Source organism: Saccoglossus kowalevskii, chromosome 18 (genome assembly GCF_978046115.1).
Source record: "Saccoglossus kowalevskii chromosome 18, keSacKowa6.1, whole genome shotgun sequence".
Lineage (NCBI taxonomy): Eukaryota > Metazoa > Hemichordata > Enteropneusta > Harrimaniidae > Saccoglossus > Saccoglossus kowalevskii.
In genome coordinates, this window is record NC_140658.1 from 27,026,454 (window position 1) to 27,053,980 (window position 27,527).

Below are 27,527 nucleotides of genomic sequence, written 5' to 3' on the forward strand. Positions count from 1 at the left end.
TATTAGGTGTATTTCGGCCCGGTATAACCAGTGATTCACTATACAGAACAATATGGCGCTATCCACATACACGAGTTTATTCTGATTTTTTATAAATTGTACAATTATTGTTGCAGGTTAAATACATATCACAACATTCGCTTAAATGTTAAAGAAAAGTTTGAGCATGATAGACACATTCAGATTATTTGTTTATCCAAAGACTAATTGCTGATTTCTGGTGCGCACTACCTTCTGTTATTACGTCACAGAATTTAGCCCATGACACACGGTCGCGAGCTCATGCATACTGTAATCAAATTCGTTACAACATTGTTTTTCGAATTTTGTGATATTTCAGATCTGTCAATTCCGAAAGTCACAAATATTCCATGTGACACTGAAACCCATCATAAGTGGTACATTTCATTCGAACACCCAACAGTTGCCCCTGCACTGACAAAAAGATGAAAAATAACATACACTAGTAAAAATAAATTGAGCAGTAACTCAATTAAAGTCGTTAATGTAAAGACAAATTAGCTCAATTAATAATTATTTATACCTGATTATTGTATAGTTCGGAAATATGTTCCTTAAAATGAATACCCCGAGGATCACACACAAAGTGAAACAGTAAATGACGCTCTAAAGCGGGCACTCCATCTATTTCAATTACACCAGTAATCGGAAAAAGAGTCGCCTGTTTAGTATAAATTCGAATATATTACTCGGAGAATACACAAACCCGTAAAAGTTGTGTAGTATTGTATTGCATTGCATTGTATTGTATTTCATTTGTATTTGCATTGTCTTGTGGTTAACATTATACATTAGTAATTAAGAAAACAATAGGTTATATATATATATATATATATATATATATATATATATATATATATATATATATATATATATATATACATTGTATATATAATGGATTTAAATGTTATCCTATGATATATACATGATTGAAAGACGGTAATTCGACATTCATACAAAAGTTCTACCAGCTAATTGCATTGTATGGTATCATGTTATTAATTTTTGCAATATTATAAAATCTGATATGGTTGTCTGCTTAAAACAAAGTTTACTAAAAAAGTATTTTGAAATAAAAATGATTGTCATTTTAAAATTACCAGCATAGCCCGTGAAAATGTATTGCGTAATATTGACAGAGACCTTTGGCGGTTATAACCCTATTTTAGTTTCAAACGATATTCTCTTTCACAAACTGAATAAATTGGCCCCCTTATTCACAAAGAAGAAATTCCGCCACCTTCTCTATTTTAATGGTAGAATGTCGATCCTTGATATTTGATCTTTGGTAGAACATAATATTTGATAAAGCTATAAACTGTAATAAATAATTGCAATGAATTAGAATGTTATTTTGCAAATATGAACAGTCTATGTACATAATTAAAAATGTTCACAGGGTCAAAGTTCAAATCAGTTAAAACTGTGTTCAACTTTCACCTAAATGTCTCTAAGGTTTCGTCGTAGTATTTTTCCACTGGCTGTTTTGGGGATTTCATTGACAAATTCTATACCACCTCGTAGTCTCTTGTGTGGTGCCACTTTGCCTGCAGGAGAAAATATGATATCAGACGTTATAATTATGTGATTTGAGTCGCGTATCTGGTTATTAGCTAATTGGCAGGTCAGATCAAACAAATAAAACAAGGCTGCAGTTTTGTTGTTTCTCGTACTGGTCGATTGGATAATGAAAAAGATTGTACAAAATGGCGAAACAGGGATTAGATGGAAGTTTACATCAACGTTGGATGATTTGTATTTTGCAGATGATTTGGCACCGATAACATTCACATAAAAACATATCAAAAATGACAAGTTATTTACACAAGTTGAACAAGTTGGCCTAAAAGTGAATTCACAGAAGACAGAAATAATGAGAATTAATGCAAGAATTGTTGACAGAATATACATCGATGGTGAAGTTGTTGAAGATGGGTGCAACCTGAACACAATTAGGAGAAGAAATGGGAGACATGGAAAACAAAATTTCAAAAGGAAAAATGTATTCATTCAGCTTCAACAGTTAACAAAATCATGAGAGCAGCTAAACTCATTGTACAAATCATTGGTGTTGTCAGTGCTGGTATATGGATCTGAAACTTGGAAGATGGCAAAAGGTGACGAAAAAAACCCTCAATACTTTTCAAAGTGTTTAAGGGATGAAGAACTATTACCGGTAACCAGGATTGGAGAAACTGAGTGCTATAGCAATGAAGAGGAGATGGACATTTATTGGCCATACATTAAGAGAGAATTCTACAAGTATATGCAACACAGCATTGACATGGGTCCCAGAAGGGGAAGGGAAAGGGAAATGGGGTAGACCCAAAACAACTTGAATTGGCGACGCATTGTTGAAAAGGAATGAAACAAGGCTGGGTGGAAGTCATGGGCAGCAGCTGATAGAACAGAATGGAAAAGTTCAGTGGAGGCCATATATGTCACTAGGCATCTGGAGGATAGATTAGATAGATCAAATCATGGACTTACTGGTAAGTTCATGCTCAGATACTTTAAGATTCGCTTCTGTGAACTGGAAGGCCATTCACAGCATCCATTTTATTTTGATCCGTAAATAAATGTTTAAATGATTAGTGCATACTTGTAAGCCATATACTTTTTCAGATACACTCTGGCATACTCTGGCAATATACATCGACAGTGCCTATATTTGGGAACTATGACTAGGATATTCATGAATAAATGTCATGAAAGCAAATAACCAATCACCGCTTGTTTGAGAACAAGAGCACGAGTTGTCTGTTTATACAAGTAGATTGATTGATTGCATGTTACGAAAGAAGGCACGCTGATTGGTGAATTTGCAAACTAAATAGCATGATGCATGTACAAGTCATTCAAGTTACGCTTTTACTGTAAATTGAACGGTGTTCAGATTTCCAGAATTAAAATATATAAACCTCAAGTAATTAAAACTGTGGGCAGAGAAAGGGAGGGAGTATGTTAGTACTCACTCTCGACAAATGAAAGTATGTCTTTAGGATTCACTGTACTCGAATTGGCAACAACAAAGGCTTTGGGGAGTTCTCCAGCTTCTTCGTCCGGGATACCAATTACACAAGCATCTTTGATGTCGGTGTGAGTTAGAAGCAATGCCTCTATTTCAGCTGGCGCCACCTGTGTGCGAAAAGACGGTAAGGTAAACGTGTTCACGTGGTATCAAACAAATTCTTGTCAAATTTAAGACACGAATCTAGGAAAACTTACTGCTAAAATTACTATAATACACTATAATCATTATTCAGACAGTGTACGATTATAATGTTTGATACACTGCCTTTACTTCTTATCATTGAACACGGGTTGCAATGTCGTGTGCCACTTTTGTCAGAGTACTAGTATATCAGCAAATCCGCCATTTTATCAGTGATCTGATTTGATTTGTACATTTGATGAATCATATGTACCAGTATTCCTCCCTGTCACATTAATCTATTTATTATTTGACGCATAGGATTCTGTTATTAATACACATGGACACAGCCTTCAGTTGTATTCGCCTACAATTTTCGTATAACAGCGTGTAAAACTAGTGACCGATTTTAAAGTCTATTCAGTCACTCGTTAGCGACAAAAATATCGACATATAAATGTGGCAAACGTAACAAAATTCAAGATATTTTAAAAATAAAAACAAAACACTATAACCCACCAGCACTGCGCGAGACATAGTAACCATATTTAAACGTATTTTGGCATCAACATCAATAAAAAAAGCCTCTATTTCAAGTAATTTATATATCAGTCATTAAACAAAGTACTGATTTGTATATCACCAGTGAAAATAACGGTCAGTATCGAAAATCTAGAGATTCACTGTTTTAAAACTAATTTGTTCCAAGGAAAATGTTCCTCCTGTACCCTTAACTCTAACCCCTACCCTTCAGCACTCTATGTTTCCAAACTATTCATTATTAAGTATTTTAAACGCATATATAAAGGTAGACTGTCGATAGTCATCAGGCCTATTTTGTTAGTATACTGCAATAAATGCGACAGACATTTCAGCGACAGCCAAAGGTATTTGTTGCAAAGGACTTTGCTGATTTACTATACTATAATTCACAAACACCAAATAAACAGAAGAGAATTATTTTTGTGTTGTTTTTGCTTTTGCTCATTTTTATATCGACAATGGAATCACAGAGTATATTTTAAAGGTGTAACAAGGCAAATAAATTGCAATATATATGTAACAACTACAATTAGTATACATATGTCACCATAAGTTATGGTGTTGCACTGGGCATTTGCATCCTACCATACTAAGAAATGCGAATTTCAAATATGGAACGATTACGCGCGTAAGCGTCCTCTAATAATAAAAACAAACATGCCACCAGGATTTGACCGGACTCCATACAAAGAAGTTCGCTGATTCTGTTCTAAACTTTTTGGATTTCGGCATTTCCATGATGTATCCTTGAAGGGAAAAGATGTATAATAATAAGGTTATTACGAAGATACCTCAAAGTATGCACTCAGACAGTACGCTGTCGCATCCGCCTCCGCTGCGCGTTGGGCGATACTGCCGCTGTACTGTCTTCGTGCATACTTTGAGGTATCCTCGTAATAACCTTATATTATTACCTGGAACCCTTTATATTTGATAAGCTCCTTGAGTCTGTCCACCACGTAGAACTGTCCATCATTATCATAAAATCCAATGTCACCTACAACAAAAGTACAAACATATTATGAACGTTGCGTAATACTTATACCAAATTGTTGTACACCATTATACAATAACTTACTAGTAACAGACTTCAACATGCCACGGTTGTCCCTCCTGACATATGTGCAAATTGCAAGTGGTACATACAAAACATTCCCACAATTTTAGGACTATCTCCTCACTATGCTATTCTTATATCGTCACGGCCTGCTCGAACACGTACGAGATGTAGAATTGTTCGACTTACGAAAACATCAAGTTACAAAAAATACCACGCCCCTATTTTAGAAACCACGCCAAAACACAGATGTTTTGTTTTGTATAACGTTTCATGTTCCCCTTAATCAAAGTTCGGTTAACTGTTAATTGATATTCGAGTTACTAAATTTGAAAGTTAAACAGAACATCAAATATATGTTGCCGGTAACTCGAAGCACTGTTACCTGTTATTTGAACATCGAATTACATGATTTCGCAAAAGTGGGCGTGGCTTCTAAAATGTAGAAGGTGTCATTTTTGTAACTCGATGTTCGTAACTCGATGTCCATAATTCGACGCTGTCCCACACTCATCCGCGTTTCCGGTGATCGAACAAGCTGAAAGAAGGTAATACTTTGTAGTTTGAAATCAAATCAAGTAGACATATCCATTATACACAGAGCCTCTGACAGTTCTGACATTCATGTAATAATGGGACCATTTCATTTTGTATTATTGACAATCAATACATTTGCAATTTCTTACTATGATCGGACCAAAATTCCAGTATTTCTCACCTGTATGCAACCATCCGTCCTTGATCGTATCTGCAGTTGCTTTCTCGTTCTTTAAGTATCCCTTCATCATCTGAGGTCCACGGTAGCACAGCTCACCGTTTTGTCTCTTCCCTAGAATCTCTCCGGTTTTTACATCTACTACCTGATTGGACAGAGAAAAAGAGAGTTCTTACTGTCCATGACACTCACTGGTACTATTACCATAACTGGTGATATCATAACGATATAAGACTAGCTAGTATTGATGGTGGGTGCGCCCTCTAATGGTAAATCAATCTAGTGACAGGAAAGCCTTTAGAAACATCGATAAAGTTCGATCTGTAGTAGTAGGACTACCGGCCCCGCTGGTGAGACAAATTAGTCCACCTTTTAAAAAATATTGACCAAACCCCCTGGCTACAGGCATGTGTATTTTTGAACCAAAAATTGACGGAATGTGACTTAATTCATGTATGAAAATGTCTCCTGAATAAGAGACCTTGAATAAGACATTACATACCTTTGCTTCTGTATTTGGTACTAATTGTCCTACTGATCCTGGGTGACAGTCTTCAAGTAAATTTCCAATATTCACCACTGGACTCAGCTCAGTAAGACCAAAACCTTGACAGAATCAATGAATAATACAGCAATATATGTTAATCATGGAACTACTAAGTACTAGTATATGCTAAACCATAGACATCTAATGTATTTGGCTAAACGTATAACATGACGAGATCTCGTTGGGAGCAAGAGATCACGAGTCTTATATTTCTGTCCCTCAAATAGTGATCCAATCTCCTCCGTCATCGAGTCCGCTGACCATGGTTACACTGTTATGTTTTATAAAAAAAATAATTAATTGTCAATTTAGCCCTTTTAGCGTGATTGCGAAAACTAGCGTGACCGCGAAAGAAATCACGTTAGTTTAGAAATCACGGTCACGTTAGTTTTCGCGATCACGCTAAAAGGGCTAAATTGACAATTAATTATTTTAAGAAATAATTAAAAAAAAAAAATTATTTCTTTTTGTAAAACAGAAAAGAAGTCCCAACTTTACTAGTCTACAATTCCTTTTAAATCTGACTGTCATTAGCGATGGATTTTCAGTGACTTGATGCGTATCTATCTCAATGAGAGAATGAAATATGGTTATTGAGGGAAAAGCCAAGGGCGATAGAAGGAGATATCACACTTTTACACGTCTATCAACCCACGGGGGCTTGTCAACTGATGGCGAATTCGCTAGTGTGAGCACGAAGTGTATCAACTCATACCACGTACCTTGCCTACACTTCAGATCGTTGTTATCCAGTCTGTCCTTCACAGCATGTACAATCTTGGCACCGAGTGGAGCAGCCCCGCTAAGTATCTCTTTTAAACTGCTCAGGTCATAGTTATCCACTGACGGGTGCTTGGCGAGGAATAGTACAATCGGTGGAACTATAGGTGCGCATGTGATCTAGAAAAAAAACACGTACACAATTATATCGAGTGAAACACGGTTACTAGAAGAGTAACTAGTAACTGTGATTGAAATAAGTGGTAACACTACATTTCTTACAAATAGCGCCCTCTAGTGATGAAGCGCTGATACACTAGTCTAATTCCTTTGCTGGTTCCCGGCGTCCTTTGCGAATGGCAGGTAGGACGCAGGTAACTAGTAATCGCCATATTGTTCCATTTGGGCCGGTTTTCCGGCCGGAAGGAACGCGACTGGGTGACGTAATTTGAAAACATTCCAAGTTCCGTTTTGCGTAAACGTGTCTGTAATGCTACAATAAAGCCATGCCCATACATACTGCCTGCTTAGATTTACAGATTTGATATGTTCTGTGCAAATTTATAACAAAAGAAACAATTCTTTTTATTCGCCCAACTTTCGAAAGCAAAAGAAAACCCCTGAACGGCCACGAGCGTAAGCGTTGACGTCAGGTAACTAAGGGAAATGGAACAAGCAACGAGAAAGTGATGTACCAATCAGAATGCCAGAACCGTTACTAGTTACCGGCCTCTTGTGGCTTGGTACGCCATGACACTTGAGGCGGGAACCAGCCAAGTCTAATCCCCTGCCCCAATTTCAACGTTGAGGGCGGTTAAGAAAATATTTCCTTAACCCCCCTCAGCGTTGAAATTGGGCCAGGGGCGCACAAGCGTTTCCTTGCTGGAGGATGTGGCGTCCAGGTAAGGGATATTGAAACTTTCTTTTATTAATGTCAAATTCGTGAAGTGTCTCAGTAACCATACTACCACCAATGGAACTGTCACCAGTTGAAAATGATAGAAATGTCTGATATTTGTAATTAGTCATTGTTTTAACATGCAAATTTGCATGTCGGAATGTTAAAACGGGGGAGTCGTCACCTGCGCATGCGTCAGATGGCCATCGCGTGTCATTGTTTACAAACAAGCGTCTACCCATAAGCCTTTACGTTTTCAGAGTGTGTTGTTATCGTTGCTTGGGACTCAATTTCCGCGCGTGCGCAGGTGACGACCCTCCCGCTTCAATGTGCTATGGGAGGCATCACTGAATTTTAGTTTGATTAAAATACTGTATTTATTGAGCCGAAATAATACACCCTCGCTGCGCATATGAATTTATTGTATAACAAACAAACTTTGTAATCTTGGATGATTCTAAGGAACTCTTCCGGTTCAAACTTCGGCAAAGTCACGTGCTTGACTCCTTGCCATAAACCACTCTGTAACATAGTCATCCCATAGATGTGGAAATAAGGCGGAAGTCCCAGCAGGCAATCGACGTCCGGTTTGTATTTGAAGAGGCCAGGGTAGCTAGGAAGAACAACAATTATATTACACAATGAAAACACTTAGTTGCATCAAACAATGTTTAAAAGAACACAACTGGCTGAAGTGCCAGTAACAGAAACTATCGATCTTGTTTCTCTCCGATGTTATTTTTAATAAAACATTTTCTGTGTCATTAGTGTTAACATCGTCTAATGTTGGACACTAAAAGCAATATGCCGACGACACGTTGTACATTAAATCACTTGCAAGAAGAAAAAGTTGGCCGCGGGGTTGCGCCCGTGTGTCCGTCTACTATTTAAATCCAAGTTTGGCAAGTGAACTTTAGGGATTACGGTACAAGGTATGACAACTTCATCAAGTGCTCGAGGCGAACTGACAATTACGTTCTCGCCATGTGGCCGATAACAACAAAATTACAACTACTCGATCCTTAGTTTTCATGTCGCATTTCACGTGCATCATCCTTGTGCAGGGTCACTTTGTCCATGCAATTGCCTTAAACAATATTTCGGTAAAATTGGTCATTTTATGTGGTTACATTTAAACAAAAACCCATATAAATGAGAATTTGTGATACCGAAAGGACCGTGGCGACATGCAGACAGCACCTACTCAGCTGGAACATGACTATATTGTATATGCCGTGGTTAAACCCTTCCTGACATTTTTTTAAATACAGAGAATATACCACTTCACAGAGTGCTTTTTAAACATTTTCGTCCAGTTCATTCATCGATCATGCGTATGACTTGAACCAACCTTTTAGTATTTTTATGTGTAGATTATATTGTGGATAATTATGAATATTGAAATTGCTGAGCTTAAAAGTGTGAAACCGGGTTCCTACTTACCTTAATTGTGTAATGTTAGATATTAAATTATAATGTGACAGCATCACCCCTTTCGGCTCTCCGGTAGTTCCACTGGAGTATGGCAAAACCACTAAATCCTCCATTGGATTTATGCTAATGTTGCTAGGAAACGCCGATCCATCATCCTCCATCAGTTTTGTAAAAGGTATACAACCATCAGTGGCTTCGGTACCAAATACATAAATAGCCTTTTCAGTGAAAAGAAGTAAGTTATTAATTTTCTATCAAAAGATAGCACATACACCCTCCCGTACCCATCATGGATTAATAGTATGTCACAACTTATATAGTAAATGTTTGCATTACTACGTATGCCCTTATATGCATTGACTCCTGACGGCGTCCTGGCAAATATCGCCCAAAGAGTGCCGGGAGTTTGTTCGAAACTTTGAACGTTTCGAAATCAATCGTCGGTCGGCACGTGTTTTACGGATATAGTAAATCGTTTCATGATTTTTTTTTACTGAAACATGATAAATGAAACATTTTTTTACTGAAATGTGTGATTAAAAAGCAACTTAAATTGTAAAAAGAAGTACATGTATCACGTATTCAAAAAGACCTATGCATAAGACTCATTTGCATATTCGACTCCTCGTATATTCGAACCGGGTCGTAAAAGTCGTATCTAGTCCATAAATATGCTACATTAGATTGGTTAGTGTTTGTCGTCTCATATAATCGACATGCCATATAAGGATACCACCGCACCCACCACAACACCCCATCCCACACCACACCCACCACACCCCGTGTACAAATACTAGTAGTGTATACCTTAATGTTACTACACTTCTCAGCAGCTTCTCTGGCTTTGTCGGCAAACTGTGGTATGGTTATGATGCATTTGGATTCTGAATCGTTCAGCTGGTTTGCCAGTTCATCTAACCAGTAATGATAGGAATAGATAGTTTGTAGTTAAACTCCAGCCTTATGATATGTATAATGCAACTAAGCACATTAATTAGGACAACGATTACCAAATATTATATTATTCTTTATGGATGGGATACGGCTTTTGTGGTCCGAGATCGTATATCGGAAGCGCCCGGGCTTGCGTTAGTCGTACGATCGATGGCCACAAAAGCTGTATGTTTTATCATATACCTTATAGGGTAATTTGTTTTTTTTAAATGCTTATTGTTTTGAGCTACTAGTACTTTATTTATTTCGGTTATTTCTACCATTTATTCAAAAGTTTACAGTGCGAATTGATATTCCTTTGCATGAAGTCGCAACTGTACAGTCTTATCCTGTCTAGTTTGCAAATACGTTTTTACACGGAAATCGACAGCGCGCTATGTGACAATACATAACGCGCTGTGCGACGATGTAGCGCTTTAAAGGGCGGCTGTCGTCGCGTCGCGTCCTGTTCGATATGGGACTCATAGCGACGTATACAACGCGTGTAAAATACATTATTAATTTACATGAAATTCGAACACGCTCTGCGCGACGACCACCACGCTTTAAAGGTAGTTGATGTACGTTCGGTACGTTGTAAAAGTCGCAGCTATATGGTACTTGATGTATGACGTATACTGTTGAAATTCATAAACATAAACTGCACGGCGAATTAAATACACTTACCCACAGTATACAATGGATTGACAGTTGTATTTATGGCACCAATGGAAGCCACTGCGTTGAAGGCAATGAAGAATTCTGGGATATTTGGTGAAAATATTGCACATACGTCACCTTGACGAAAACCATCACGTGATAGCCCACTGGCACTGTTATGAATGGCATTTTTAAGTTGTTTGAATGTGTAGGAGCGGTCAGTGAAACCATTTACCTGTAATGTATGTGTGAAGGAATGAATGAATGAACGAACAAACAAACACAAATATATGACTGACTGAATAAATAAATAAATAAGCGAGCGATTGCAAGATAAATCCTTTGCTAGATTTTAGAAACTTAAATCATCTTGTGTTTTTGGAGGTTGGGCATAAATATAAAGTTTGTTGCGAAATCCATAATGCTACAAAGTTTTATAAATGTGTACTCACCAGTGCCACGGCATCACCCCGTTTATCAAAGTCGGCTAATACGAACTGTGGCAAAGACAGGTTTGTTGGAATGTCGAAATCCGGGTATTTACTTTTTAAAATACCAACTGTAAGAATAATAAACGAGTATAGGAAGATATATAATGGCCATTTATTGAAGCGGGAGGGTCGTCACCTGCGCACGCGTGGGAATTGAGTCCCAAGCGACGATAACAACACACGCTAAAACGCAAAGGTATACGCTTGTTTGTAAACAATGACACGCTATGGTCATCTGACGCATGCGCAGGTGACGACTCCCACCGCTTTAAAACAGGTTTTTAAATGGTTTTACCGTTCGGAATGATATGGAAAAGTAAATAGTTAAGCGAATTTTATGTTTGAATTAGGTACTTGCACGAGAAAACTGCAAAAATATTGAAAATATTCATTGCATAGTATGATACGGCAGAACTAAATAATATGCACACATGTCATCCTGGTAAATTTTCATCATCATCGAATTATACACAAGGAATCAAAGAAGTATGTACTAATGTGAAATAGACGGACAGTTCGTTCGACACATTTAATTGTCACATACTTGAACCCAAAATGTCAACCATGTAGGAATATATATTGAAACCAATTTGATATAAATCTTATTAACATTTTCCATGAATTCAGCCATAAACAACTACAACAATATATTGAAATATGATGTTATATTGTCGATAAACATTGTGAAATATGGAATGATCGTGTTGCCAGTGGTGAATTGGACAGAACTCATAGTTTTATGGATGTTTGACTAGGTTTATCAGAATATTGTGAACAGCAGTATAAAATAAACCATATTAAATCGACATGCCATTTTAGCGAATGTGTCTCAATACAGAATCTTAATTTAGCTAAAGTACCGACCAACAATCCCATTGTGAGAATATTTGTTTTATTTTAAATAATTTTGAATTAGCAAAATTACCTAAAATAACATGCTAGTAAAAAAGACATGTTTAACATTATAATGGAGTTAAATCTGTTTTAATGGTAGATAAAGTTGACATCTCTTTACCTGAAGACGTTATCGCCGTTTTACTGAAACCTCTTGACGACGTACATTTCATAAAGAGTTTATTATTTTTCGTTCTGGTGTGGCTATAAGATTGAGATCCAAGTATTCTTCCCGGATATGACGTCACACCCCGAGAGCACACTGGCCAACAACGCCGTAAAACCAGCGCCATCTATCTACCAAAGATAAGATAAAAATAAAAAAGAACACAATTATCATGCATCAATCCTCCACAGAGGGAATGTGCTCTACTATTAGAGCGTTCACGCACAGCTCCATAGCACGGGCTAAGAGGTCAAATACCCCGTACTAAGAAAACGTGCATGAACGCTTAGCACGGGAAAAGAAACGCCAAGTACGTATTAAATCTGGCCCGTTTTTATAATCCGGCCTAGATCCTTAGCACGGGCTAACGAAGTGTGCGTGAACGCTCATCGTTGGAATCGCACGGTTTCGCTAAAGCCGGCCCAAGGAAATCTGGTGAAATCTGCCAAGGATTAATGTTGAGGCTTCGGCCGAATAAATGGTTCTTGGCTGGCGAAGATGGTGAACGCTTAGCACGGCTAAGTACCCAAAACGCCATTGTATTCAACGTTCATTTGGAAGATTTACTATTATATTCTGCATCGTAACCGTATACCTTCCTAGTTACTGTACTGAGTATAGTAATCAAAGTTAGAATGAACAGGAAGCTGTAATGAATGAATATTTTTGTATATTTTGAAAGTTTGGACGTTCGTTGGGCTCGTACTTTATAATAATATTTATTAAGCCTTAAGAAAAGAAAAAAGAAAAGGAAAAATCATACATATCTGAAACTGAATAAAAATAAAATTGACAATACATCTCATGGTGAATTCATACTACTTTCATTTCTGTATTTCCAAAGATGTTTAAGAACTTTTTTAACCACTGCTTCCTCCTGTGCATGAAATCAAGTGAGTGTATCTGATACGCAAACATATGAGATTAAATTAAATCTTAGTCCGCACTTATTACGTCTAGCATTTCCCTGTCACAATAGTGGTGTTCACGCTACAGAAAGTACGGGCTACGATTTAAGCTGATTTAGGTTTTTCTCACATGTTTGCATTTCGACTAGACCCAATTGTGTCCACGCACTGGGAGGGCCAGTCCTTGGCACGGGCTAGGGGCGCCATCAGTCGGTGACGTTTGTTAAGCCGCTGTTTGAAGTAACTTTGATTTATGGCGTGATGAAGTATGCTCTGTGTTTGCAAACAGCTACAGTCGTAAACCAGCATTACTCTCAGCAAAACAAAGGCATTCCCTTCATATTCATATTCTGTATACCATTGGCAGTACACCGTTCCCAGAGGTGGGGCGAGATCTGCTTACCAACCTTGCGTCGAAGACCTTACTAGGGGGTCCGGGGCATGCTCCCATTTTGAAATATAGACCCTCTGAAACGCTATTTCCTGCATTTTGAGGGACAAATTTTGATGACACGAAGGGTTTCAGCTTGATTTTAGAGCCCCCCACATTTTTTTGGAAGGGGCGACCTCACCATCTGCCCCCGTGCCGCCGCCACTGGGCAAAGGGCAATGTCGACACTGAAACCGAAAGAGACCCGGAGTCTAGCACAGGGACTCTTCGACCATGGAGCTATTTTTTAGCTCCATGCTTCGACGTATATCAATACAGAGTTACCGGATCTGAATGGGTGTATTATTTAGTATTATACGAAACATTGACATTTCACACGAACTTTTCGTTTCGATCATTGTTCTACAAATGGTCCTCAGACGTTTGATTCAAGGTGACCGTGCATTCAGATGTAGAGCATACAGTGACGTCAATCCACCGGCCACGTCATAGTATAATAGTCGCTATGGTAACCATATGTCTGCACGCCGGGTTATTTTAAGCATGGAAGGTAGTAACGGAAGGAGTCACGACGCCTATCAAGTGGCCACTTAAGCCTCTTAAAACTGGTTATTTCTTTTTGTTTCAACCCAAAGTAATCCTGATAAGGACATTGTCTAGCTCAACTTTGATGTCGATGATAGTTTGCGATTGTTTACACAAGTAACGAGTTAGCGGAGTATGATATAACCTCGCCGATTTTTAATGTGACCATAAAATACTAGTATTATGAAACTACGGTCATCACACATGCGCACTGGGTTTGTTTAGGTGTGAAGGGTCAAAATACGTATTTCACGACTGGAAATTAAACAGATGAACGTTTGACTTCACAAATTTCACTTGTTTTAATTATTAGCGACTGTTAATATTATCACAGAGAAAGTGTCTAGGCATGCTCTTCTTTCGATACTATCTTTTCTGTTGGTGTTCGCCGATGTCCGGTTGTCAAAAATGTTGACAGTTTCGGGCGCCAAACCTACGCACTGACAATTGTACCATTGAATAATGCAATCGACACAAGTAATCATTGATTAAGTCTCATTACCATTACAAATACAACATTCACGATATTTCATCAGCTCTTCTTCAATCAATGTTATATCTGACACATTTTTATTAAAGTTCGCCAAGATCTCCGGAAACAACAGCATTCAAACTAGACGTTATTTTCAACATTCTACATGCGAGGTTCGACTATCGCTTCCGAACATGCTCCGAATATTACCGAATGCTCGTGATTAGCGTAAGCCATTGTACGAAGGTGCTAAAAGCTAACGAGAACAATGTTGGTGAACAAACATTGACAAACGATCATGGGGTAAAGCTAAAACAATAGCGTCGTGGCTCCTTCCGTTAGTACCTTCCATGTTTTAAGGTTCCACATTTTGGTGTATCAGAACATGGCGGTAAAATTATCTCCATGATCAGAAAAATATTTGTTGGTGTATCACGACCGTAAACAGAGACCGTGGAATCCAAGCCCATGGAATGCTGTGTATTGTGGCAAACGAATAGGAATGTTGAACACATGGTAGAACCACAGTATATAGTAACCATTGACTTAGGGGGCTACGTGCAGCTTGTTTTGGCATCCTGGTGCTATTGGGATATTGTTGCTTTATAATAGCAAAATATTCCAATACTAGTAACACACGTGACAGTGACGGGGGAGGGGGGTAGAAATGCTAATGATAGTGAGTCTACCCCCCTGAAAGTATCGGGAGGTGTGATTTTCTGAGAGGCCATGTCTAGTGCTTTGGCAATCAAACTCGGTCGACACAAAATTCTAAGGAAAGCATACGAAAAAGCTGTTTCTTTCATAAATTGTAGCTGGTGTTAGAGGTCTATATAAATATAAGTTCCCGCTGTTGCAGGCCAGGGAGTGACAATCTACGCATATTACCGGTAGTGCATGCAACGAATACAAAATAACTGTTTATTATTAGTACGAATACAATCCTTCAACCTTATTTTAATACGGTCCCAGTAAACACAGCCCAGTACTACCGGGAACTACCGGTGTCATTCTCGCATCTCCCGGTAGGTCAATTCGCGCATGTAGTGGGACCCCAATAATAGAGTGACTGTGGTACAAATAATATCGTACAACTCGACACGAGACCACCAGAACTACTCGCCAGATCTTAGTTAGCAGTGAAACTATGTGTACATGCTTAAATATTTAAACTGTTAGAAGTAATATCTACTAGTATGCACTATTACAGTCACAGACAGACTATTGCCGGTATTGCCGGGTATCTCTTGGTTGGAACACAATTCCTCGGGATTGTGGTTGGAAGGAAGCCGACCGCAAAGTTCAAGTGAAAGGGTGTAGGTTACAGGGCAGCAGTAACCTTGAAAGTTGTAATATCTCCCAAGGTCTTTATTACGTAAAACCATGGTAAAACGTATTCATATCCAATCAAGCGAGGTAATCGTTTGACAACAAGGTAGATACACGTCAGAACCACAGTGCACGTAACTAAAAACCATTTTTTAAAGTTCGGTTCACATTGCAAAACGATATTGTAACGCAACGACAAGCGGCGATCATTAAAACAATCTATTTCCGCCATTTGGTATATAGTTAATAGCATGGAACTGTAGGTCAGTGGTGACATTGTTCCTTTTACAGAGGGACTGTGGATTCAAAACACGGACAGTAACGGAAACAACCGCAGCAGCTGCATAAGCCGCCCAGTGTCGCCATAGAAAGTAATCGAGCAATTATTCCGCATTGCGCACGTACGTATAATATCGACTTACCTAGTAAATACAGTCGGCCGGATGTCTTAGCTCCAGAAAAGAAATGTCGACAATCAATACAACGAAATAGTGCAGAGTACAGTGGTACAGCGACAGTGTTTTCATTCACAACCCATTCACAGCCCACCATCACGTGACGTGTTATATCCACCAATTACCTTAATCTTCCTACCATATTACACAGTGGCGTATTATCGATCGATAGCGCGAGGAATGCGTGAAGGGTCGCCATATACGTTTATATTGCTGTTAATGCTACGTAGGCTTGAAGGGATCGACATACCTTGGGTGAATGTGCCACAGATACGAAGTGGGGAGGTCAGACCCATGACTAATACAAACAGCCATAAATTACAGGGATATATTTCCTGTTATGTTTAATTACGTGATACGCCTCAACTTGCTGAGGGCGATACAAACCATATTTACACGATGGAGGTAATTACCTCCATGTTTACACGATGCGTAAAACTGTAATTGTTGGTGATCCTATTAATTAGGAAAATTACAGCGGCCAAGTCAGCTGGCGCAGATGTCGCATCGATTAGTGGTGGTATATTTCCTGACATCCGATGCACAATTAATTGCAAAACTCCAAGGAATAAAAGAGTGTGCAAATACTGGGATAAAAAGCAGATTGAAGATGAGGTACATTTCCTTATGGACTGCAGTCTGTACAATGAACACAGAATTGAATTATTCAACTACTGTAAGGAAATTTTACAAAATTTTAGCAAATTAAAATTAATAAGTAGTAAGTAATTAATTATGGAAAATTGTACAGGAATCAGAAATGCACAATATATTCAAAAATGTATGCGAATGAGATATGAGCAGCTCCACCAAAAATAAAACTATTCTTTCCGCCAGAATTATGATTTTAATGTGATTTTTCACTTCTTAGCGTGTAGTTAGTGTATTGTATTGTACTGTACCGTATAAGTATATTGTGATTCTATATGTGTTTGTCTGTAATATTATTTAGCTTTATTGTATTTTATTTTTATACGAACATAGAACAACTCACACTTGTTTTAGTGTTGAATAAATATTATTATTAATAATAATTAATGACATGCTTGATTGTGTTATTAAAGTGACTACCGGCAAGGAAATTATTCAAATTTCACCGTGACATTTATGAACTAGTTTACGTAATAACTTTAACATTGATGATAATGAATGTGGGACAGTCGTTACAAAGTTGGTCTAGAACTAACATATGTCAATTGTCTTCCAGTGTTGACTCTGTCGTTTGTGTTTGATTTAAATTAAAATATAAATTGCTTGAAGTTGATAACAATTAATTGTTCGTTGAGTATGGCTAATAATGTTAGCCAGTGTTGCAGAATGTCAATTTAGGATTTGTCTAAAAAAGTATTGACATTATTGTTCATGGCCTTGTTGGATTCCGGTTATATTATTGTCTGCAAAACAAACAAAACCTCAAATAGTACAGAATTCTGTAGCTGTACAAGTCAGTGGTTACAGATAATATGAGCATATTGAGTCACATTGGATGAGTTTAAGATTATGTCTGTTATCAAGGCGACATAAAACCAGGTACCTGAGTATATAGTATCTAGGAGGCGGCGCGACAACCACTGTCCTTCAGTTTAACTACCTATGCGGACAATCTATTGGTTGTTTGTGCACCACGTTTATGGAATGTGATGCCCAATCATGTTGGAACCAGTTTCTTTATTTAAGACTAATTTAAAAACGTATTTATTCAAGTAGGCATATAGTTTGTATATATTTGTTTATTTGCCCTGTTTACATTTATTCATTTAGATTTCTGTTATTAGTAGTGCATAGTGTAGTATTCTGTATTGTAGAGGTCGTGACCTTTGTTGACCTTTGCCCCCTCTACCCATGGTGCATTGTACCCTATATTTATTTATTTATTTATTAACACCCCCCCCCTGAGGGGATGAAAAGGGTTACAAATCAAATATTAGTAAAAGAAAAATAACTACATAAAAAGTAAGGGAACAAAAAAGCATTTAAAAAAAAAGAAAGATAAATTTGTATACGAGGAATGTGTTACTGGCTTAGTTTATTTAGGTGCTGCTGTCTTGTATTAAAACAGTTTTTTAAATATTGTGCTAAAGGAATTGACATTTTCTCGTTACTTAGTAATGATATGAATTTATTTTCATTACTAAATTTGTAAAAATTTGGTATACATTTATTAGCTACAATGTAAAGTTTTGATCTTATTTCATTGTAATGAGGACAATTTATGACAAAATGTTGTTCATCTTCAACATGGTCATTGTCGCACATATTGCAGACTCTGTCTTTAAAATCCAAACCTATATGCCGGCCTGTTTCAATTTTCAGACAGTGGTTGCCAAGTCTAAATTTTGTTAAGGATTTGCGAAGTTCATTGTTTTTCATAATTGTTAAGTAGTTTTCTTGTTCAATTTTGGTTTTAAAAAGTTTGTAGGTTCTTAGTTTATTTTTGGAATTTGATTTTTTCCTATTGTCATTATTTATTTCATTTTTCCACTCAGTTGTAAACTCTTCTTTTAATTTCTCATCAATTGTTTTTAGTTTCGATAATGAGATAATATTTGTTTCATTTAAAAGATAAGAATGGTTTATATTTTTTAATATCAAATCAAGTCTTTTAAACCATTTACTTTTAATAATTTTATTGACATAGTATGCTTCTTGAAGTAGAGTATTTGTGGAATTTGCAATACGATTGGCATATTTTATCATTTGTTTCTTAATAAAAGAGTCAAGAGGTAATTTTCCCAATTCACTATATATTGCCATGATTGGTGTATTTTTTGAGATACCAAGAATGTACCGATAGTATGTAAGCTGAACATCCTCTACAATTGATTTTGTAGAACTTTCTTCTCCCCAAATGTCACTCCCATACACAATAACTGGTCTGATAAGTTTATCAAATAGTGACAGTAGTATGGACACGTCCAGATTACCAGATCCAATTTTGGTCTTTAATGAGAATAAAGCTTTTATTCCTTTTCTTTTCAGGTTTTTCATGGCATCTTTAAATTTACCATTTGGGCTCATAGTTAAGCCAAGATAATTGAAATCTTTAACTATATTGATTTCTTTTCCTTCATAAAAGAATATTTCCTTGTTAAGGAGTCTGTTACAATTATTGAATATCATTATTTTTGTTTTATCTGTGTTGACAGACAACTGCCATTTTGATGTGTAGGCTGATAATTTATCCAAACAGTTTTGTAATCCCTTTTTGGATTTTGAAAGAATCACAATATCATCTGCATAAAGAAGGCAATTAATGGGTGTGTTGTGTAGCAGTGTGGGGTCACAATGATCATTATCAAAAATATCAGGCAGGTCATTAATAAATAAATTAAACAGACTTGGGCTAAGGTTGCATCCTTGTTTTACTCCGATATTTGAACAAAATGATTCTGTTAAACCATTTCTTGTTTTTACCTTATATTTCACATCACCATACATATCTTTTATAATTTTATACATATTACCGTTTACACCATTTTTCAACAATTTACAAAAAAGACCTTCATGCCAAACACTATCAAAGGCTTTTTTGAGGTCTACAAAGCAGGCATACATTTTATTTGATGTTTTCGATTTATTTTTATCATTTGCTTGATGGATGATCTCCTTGTCCTGATGGAGGTATTTATTAATAATAGTTTTCAGGATAAACAGATTGTCTGTTGTCCGACAGTCTTTCCTGAATCCAAATTGTTTATTCGAGAGGATATTATTTTTTTCTAGATATGAAACTAGTCTTGTGTTTAAAATACTATTAAATAATTTACCTAAACAACTTGAAATTGCTATTCCCCTGTAATTAGAAGGGTTCAATTTTGACCCAGATTTGTGCAAGGGTACAATAAGACTAGTATTCCAAGAATCAGGGAATTTGCCAGACATGAACACTATGTTAAAAAGTTTCTGTAGTGCGTCTGACAGGTGATAACCACCACATTTAAAAACCTAATTACTGATTTTGTCTTCTGCTGATGACTGATGCATTGTACCTTTAGAGTTAGCAACCAGTAATGGCTGCCCACTGAATAAATAGTTGAAGTTCATCTGTGTGTATCATTCACATCTCTAACCAGCCATCGGTATATTATAAGTAGTATTTCTATTTTTCAAGTTGTCATGTAACAATTGCTTTCTTGCGCGCTCTTGGTCAGTTTTCAACTGTAAAAAACGCAATATAAGTAAATAAATTAGCCTAAACATAGTAACCAAACAAAAAATACCCCCCAAACAATTCTGTGTTTATTGCAGGAAATCTCAAAAATGGAGGTTACAAAAAACGGTCGGCCATTACTAGTAAAGCGGGGTCAGTATTATAAAGTATTACGCCAGAGCGATGTCAAGACAACAAGATGACGAAAGAAACTCTAGATGTTGACACTAGAGGTACACTTCCATATTGGTTGGATGCGCGCTTCAAATCTCTATTTTGGATAGTCACGCGCAATACGTCACACAACCTTTGGTATTTTGTTGATATTGCGCCTTTATGTTTTCGCTCTTTTGAATCTCACATAACTCACATTTTCAAGTTTTGATACTGTTCTCTCAAACAACATTGAAAATACATTCTAAATTCCAAGCCTAATAGGGCCAGTATGAGGTCAACGAGTACGGTTTTGAAGTTAGCGCTTTTTGTGACATTTGTCGCCTGCTGGAGCGCCTCCGCACAATCGACAAACATAACTGTTGGCTTTCTTATTCCTATGTCTGATCCAAATAGTCTTGTTGATGTAAATGTTGGCCAAGACCTTCCTGGTGCGTTTGACTTTGCTGTTGACATGGTCAACAAGTATGTGATGGGCAGTGGTAAGTCACTTCACTTGTTTCGTTGTAAGACAAAAAAACATAAGGTAACTCCGATTCGTTTTTTGCCAGTTTAGAGTAAAATTTCAAAACGCCTTCCAACACTCAGAAGCAAAACCTAATGGGGTAGAATATGCATTATTTGGAACATACCTTTTTATACAAAGCTTGTTATGTCGTTAGTCCAAGGAAAACACAACATTTAATATTTCATTACAATTTAAATGTTTTATGTAAAAAACAAGACACTCCGCGATGGGTGTCTTTTACGGTCAGTGATATTTACGAAAATATTTGTTCACAGTTTTATAGAACTTTTATAACTAGAACACGCCCAATAATATCGTATCTGTAGCCAGTATTAGAGGAATTTCAAGTTGATTGAAGGTGTTGTTGTCTACTCTTCTAGCCGTGGTTTTGCGGCGTTTTGGGTTCCGAGAGATATTTTACTTTGTCTGCTACAGCCGGCTGTATACCAATGATGTGTATACAATTATATATCGTCATTAGTGATATGGCCGGTGTTTTCATCTAAGGAATTGTTAAAATTTATCGATTGGCATATCAAAACATTATCTTTAATACTTTCTATTTGTTTTGTTTGAACACAGATTACCAAATAACATATGAATGGAAGGATACATACTATGAAACTAATATGGCCTTGATGAAGATAGGTGATTGGTGGAAAGCTAAATACCCTGCTATAGTAGGACCTGGCACTTCATGTAGTTATGAAGCTAGATTTGCCTCATCTCTAAATATCCCATTGATTGATTATGTGAGTGATATTACATTAAACTCCTTCATGGAATTCTTAGTACTGTGCTGTATATTATTTATATTCTGTGCTGTTAGTTATTTATATTTATATTATAATTTCTCAACTAGCCAAATGAATACACGTCTTATATGCTAGTGCTCTGAAATTTGTTAATGTAACACTCCAAGTTATATTGGTTGTGTTATTAGGGCTATTTATACTAGGGTACATTTCATTCTAAGAAAATGAATATGTTGTTCAGAGAACGAAAAATGTATTTTTTGTATACAGTATGAATGTAGTACAGTGTGTACAGTACTACCATACTAGCCTACATTAGAGTATTTGCTGGTTATCAAGTCCAATCGCTGAATATATCACAATGAATCTGTCATTTGGTTGGTTGTTTGTTAGTAGCTAGTTGTTATGATAATCCCATCCATTTGATAGAATATTAAACTTTTTATGTATACTACAGAGTAAATCTCAGAAATGTGATGTCGCTTTTCACTTGTTTAGCTAAACATGAGCCATTGATGGTGCACATCATGCACAAAATTCTAAGTCTCGTATACTGTTGTAATCGAACCATATGTTGTGCTCATTTGACACCCACAATTTGCCTCAAATTATTGGTTGTGTCTCATATTAAAATGATAATATATGATTTTCCGTGTTTCACAGTGATTGTCACCACCATTACAAACCTGTCAATGTGCTTTTCAACACTCACAATCACTGTAAAAACACATTTTTATTCGTGGTCAAACCCTACCTGTTGTAACAAATGGATGAATATTGCGTTTTTCAGCTTTGTGAAGATGAATCTGTGGAAGACAAAGATATTTTCACAACTTACCTGAGATACAATCCTCCCGGAAAAGATCTAGCTTACGTTATTGTCAAGTTGATGGAATCGTATGGATGGCAGCGATGTTCAGTTATCAACTCAGATGCACCAGCTTATCAAAGTGTAGCAAACACTCTTTTTCGTTTATTTGATGAACATGGTATTGAAGTCACAAATAAACGCAGCTTCCCAGGAGATTTTGATCCTGATAAACATAACGTTGATTTCAGGGCTATAAATCTGGACTGGAATATAATGCTGAATGCCATTGCTCAGACTACAAGAAGTAAGTTTTATAAACCTGCACCAGGGGTTTTTCTAGAAAAAAAACTGCAAGCGTCAGCACTGCAATTCAGCGGCGCCACCAAGTGCGGGAGATAGGGTTCTCCCTATTCTAAGATAAATGGAGCATTCTATGGCTTCCTTGGAGCCAAAATTACTATCATACAGGTCACAGTTGAAGACTGTGGCCACATTTGATCCCTGGTCAATCAGAATTTTATGGTTGCCAGAGGATCTACTCCCCAGGGTAAGGGGGCGCATGGACATGGCATGAGGGCGCTGTTCCCTTGTTTAAAAAAATCCCTGATGTCTGATATCATTAAATAATTTGAGGTTAATGGTCATGGTCAGTGACACATGACACATGCAAGATTTGTTTTTGGTTTGGTATTTGGTTCCTACAATACACTATGCTTTTCAAATGGCAACTTAGCAAACACAAATGCAAGTTTTGAAGTGGCTACATTAAATGTGCATTTATTATAAACTTTTACTTCTTTGTTTCCATCAATGCAGGGTTTCGATCACCCCAGGAATTATACAGTACATATACCTTGTTAGTCCTCGTTTGGATATAGTCCAAAACCTAGGACTTATATTTACATCTGTGTGTGTCTGTTTACACCTGTATCTCAGATATGCCTGGGTCAGTTTCATTCAGACTTCACACACGTGTCATATCATATATGCATTTGTAGTATTATTAAATTAAAGATGCTATTATGTGCCTAAAAAGTTCTCAAAATTAAGCATTTCCTAAACTGGATCTCGGTTGTGCATAAACATAATTCACTCAAGCTTGGTATGTCTATTGAACATAATGGGATTCTTAAAATTAATACACATCATTTTTTCCCAGATCGGATTGAAAATGGCAGGATTGCGGGCATTTTGTTCTAACAAATACAGTGCAAGGGAACATATCACACATCACATCATATCATACATGAGCACATACAGTTGTTTCATGATCAAATTCAAGATCATTAGATGGCCGAATGGTGGTCATTTTATTTCTAAAAATCAAGCATTTCTGCCATTCCAGATTTGGTCGAGCATGGACATATTTCTTTCAAACTTGGTATGTCTAATGTCTCTTGATATTCCTGATTTGATTCAAAATGGCTGACTGAATTTTAGAGCCTTATGGCTAACATGGCTGGGCTGATCATGGTCAAACTTTACACATACATCATGTAATCCATTCATACAATACATCTGTTTCAGAAACTGTTTCAAGATGGTTGGTGGTAATTTCCGTGCTATAAATGCATTATGAATGTCATGGGTGGAATGAAGGAATGAATCTCAAATAAACTGGTTCCACTGTGTATCATATGTCTGCTACATGAGTGTATATAATTATTTGGCACAAATGTTGAATGTCACTAGACGAGGACTTTGGTGTTAAAATCATAAATTACTGTAAACCCATTTTGAAAGATAAAATATGTGATGAACTTGAATGAATATTCTCTATTTTTTGACAGTCTATGTGTTCATCGGTACCGTGTTACAAAGTCGTGATTTCATGATAACTTTGAAAAAGAGAGGTCTGTTGGCAGATGGTTTGGTTCAAGATGGTACCTCGATGGTTATTTCAACATCAATGGAACATAAATTTTGGGGACTCGCACAGTACGCCAAAGGTTTGTTGTATATATCATATTGTTTTCTGGTATATACCATTTTTTTTTTTTATTTTCCTGTGTGTATTTTTATTCTCACTTTAATTGTTTGTTTGTCTTTATTCACATCTGTATTGCATTTTAGTCAAAATTCTAATAGGGATACAAACGCAATACGCAATAAAGATAATTATTATTACCACTGCAGCTAGAGAATGTAGTGTTACAGTAGCACTGTATAACCCACTGGTTTCTTGTGTCACAATCAGAAATATTAAATTCTGACTAGAATAGAAAAACTAGTACATTAAATTAGTGATCATGAATAAACTACTGTAGAACAAATTGGAATAGCTGCATGCAATTTTAGAGGATTTGACTCTTGACATGAATTAATAGAATCTTAATTTAGCTAAAATGTCTCCCTGTGAGAATAGACCTTCTGTTAAATTAGGTGCATCTTGAATTAGCGAAATTACAGATTAGCTAAATTAGCTAAAATAACATGCTAGATAAAAAGACATGTTTTACAGTATACTCTGATAAATTAAAATCATCTAACTTACAATACATATGTGTAAATTTGCAATTAATTGTTTCTTTCACATTATTTGTTGTCAGGTTCCTATACTGATGCAGAAGATGATACTGCATTTAAAGCCATGAAGAACCTCATTATTGTTGAGAGTCAAATACCATCTGGTGATGTTTCTTATTACAATGGATTTGTAGATGCATACTTGCATCGAAGTGAAACCAAGTTTGGCACTTTGCCATACGGGGTAAATTTAATTACATGTACAATTTAATTAAAATAGAAGCAACAGTTCATTTTGAAGAAAATATTTAGAGACTGGGTACATTCACAACAAAACGCATATAGCGCCCTCTATTGGTTCAAGCTTATGTTCACCACTAGAGGGAAGTAGATAGCTGTAATTGCTATTGGCTGGTTCCCGCCTCAAGTGTCGTGGCCCACCAAGCCACAATAGGTCGGTAACTAGTAATGTTTCCGGGATTCTGATTGGTCCGTCAAGTTTTCATTCTTAGTTCTATTTCCCTTGGTTACCTGACGTCAGTTCTTGCACTCGTGGCCATGTAAACATGGGTTTCCTTTTACTCTAGAATATTACACAGATATAAAACTGCTACTTTTGTTATTACTTTGCACAAAAATAGTGAAAAAAGCTAGAACCACCTCAAGTGTGTAGTATAAGTAGGCAGAATGAAGGGACGTGTCATTATTGCAGCATTATGGACGAGTTTGCGTGCGGAACTTGGAATGTTTTCAAATTTCTCAGTCACACGAATCCGGAATCATGACCCAGTGGAACAATATGGCGATTACTAGTTACCTGCGTAGTACTTGCCATTCATAAGGGACACTTGTAACCAGCGAATTGTTGCTACAATTACTTGCATGTATAGTTTGTAGGTATTAGGGGTGTATTTGAATCAACAAAAATACTTAAAGGAATGACAAATAGAATCTTGTTTAAGTTGTCTATTCTTTAGTAGAAACTCTGCATGCTAGTTGTGTTGGCTGGCTATGGAAGACATGCACTCCCATAGTCATCACCATACATACATTAAAGTACTTTTAGACATTCCATGCACACACTTTAAGTCTTTGGAGTTACAAGATTTCAGTGAAACTGTGCATAGAAAAATGACACCATATGTAATTTAATTTGGGCATCAGATGAGAGTTTTGGTACTAAAATAGGTGTCTCAAGCAGTTTAAATATAGGTCGAAAATGTTAGTTTCAGGTTAAAATCTATGCATAATAATTAACTAATTTGCATAATATTAATTAATTTGGAACTTTTTTTACTGATATATAATATTTCGATATTATGGATTATTTTTCATATTGTTTATCTTGAACAGTTGAACTAAGTCAATGCATAGGGTCCCATTTTAATAGGCTTATCTTAAAATTTATTTCATGTTTTCAGTATCCTCTAGACGCAAGATTTTGTTTGATATTATTTGTAATATCATTTTGTTGTCAGCAGCAGCTGCTACGCTACCATTCATTAAAGGCCCGGTCACATCGCCCGAACTTTGTTAGAGCGTTCCTTCAACGGTAGGGAGAGGGGGCGGAATTTAGACAACGCACAAAATGGGGAAAAAATGGTTTAGCGAAAGTTTGGGCGATGTGACCGGGCCTTAGGGTTTGAAATGTAGCACAGTGCAGGGCTTAAAATTAAAAACACAGCCCACCAGTGTTTTGTTACTTAAGGCCTTATATACAGTAAACAACCAATAACAAACACATTGAAATATATTTAATACTTATTATTATGTTGTCTGCAGTTCCTCTGTTAAAACTTTTTGATTTCCTTTTTATTCAGTCTAGGAACTCATTGCGTGGATTTTATCTCTTTGATGCAATGTGGCAGGTTGGTAATGCAATAAACCGAACTATTGAGAATGGGGAAGACTTGTATGATGGCAAGACTTTTATCTCTCATTTGATGGGTGAAAAATTTTCTGGTAAGCTGGCTGTGAATTTCTGTCCCTATAGTCATACCTTTTTGATCTGATCTGTACGTGCAATAAAATATATTTTTTTGAGATACTTGCCTTGTTTAAATAATAATTGTTACCATGAACAACATAATTAGGCAAAAAAAAACTTATGTTGCCCTCAAGTCAGAAAATTGAAAAAATTGGGTCGGTCGGTCAGATTTTTTTTCTTTTTTTCTGAACTCGTGAAAACTAAGGGTATCGTAAATAGCCAAGGTATATGGGAATCAATCAAACGCATGCTAGATATTAAACACAAAAATCAGTGTTTCTTTCAATCTTTTTGTATAGATTA

The 27,527-nt window shown here is 36.7% G+C and overlaps 2 protein-coding genes across 2 annotated transcripts in view; one reads left to right on the forward strand and one right to left on the reverse strand.

Moving 5' to 3' along the window:
* Positions 1-1,086: 1,086 nt before the first annotated feature.
* On the reverse strand, positions 1,087-16,659 carry LOC100377139 (uncharacterized). The gene is made up of 13 exons (XM_006821851.3): positions 16,341-16,659; positions 12,189-12,364; positions 11,135-11,241; positions 10,710-10,917; positions 9,897-10,003; positions 9,099-9,307; positions 8,094-8,268; positions 6,760-6,937; positions 5,993-6,096; positions 5,494-5,635; positions 4,633-4,715; positions 2,997-3,159; positions 1,087-1,568 (listed from the first exon to the last, which is right to left on the reverse strand). Exons 2-13 carry the CDS (start codon positions 12,358-12,360, stop codon positions 1,462-1,464), a joined length of 1,755 nt encoding a protein of 584 aa, XP_006821914.1. The 5' UTR covers positions 12,361-12,364; positions 16,341-16,659; the 3' UTR covers positions 1,087-1,461.
* Positions 16,660-20,968: 4,309 nt separating this feature from the next.
* LOC100377287 (speract receptor-like) overlaps positions 20,969-27,527 on the forward strand; it is a 29,332-nt gene continuing 22,773 nt past the window's right edge. Inside the window, exons 1-6 of the mRNA XM_006821856.2 lie at positions 20,969-21,179; positions 21,788-21,957; positions 22,751-23,075; positions 24,562-24,720; positions 25,321-25,481; positions 27,058-27,199. Of these exons, the coding sequence (XP_006821919.1) occupies positions 20,969-21,179; positions 21,788-21,957; positions 22,751-23,075; positions 24,562-24,720; positions 25,321-25,481; positions 27,058-27,199 (1,168 nt within the window). The remainder of the gene's footprint in view (positions 21,180-21,787; positions 21,958-22,750; positions 23,076-24,561; positions 24,721-25,320; positions 25,482-27,057; positions 27,200-27,527) is intronic.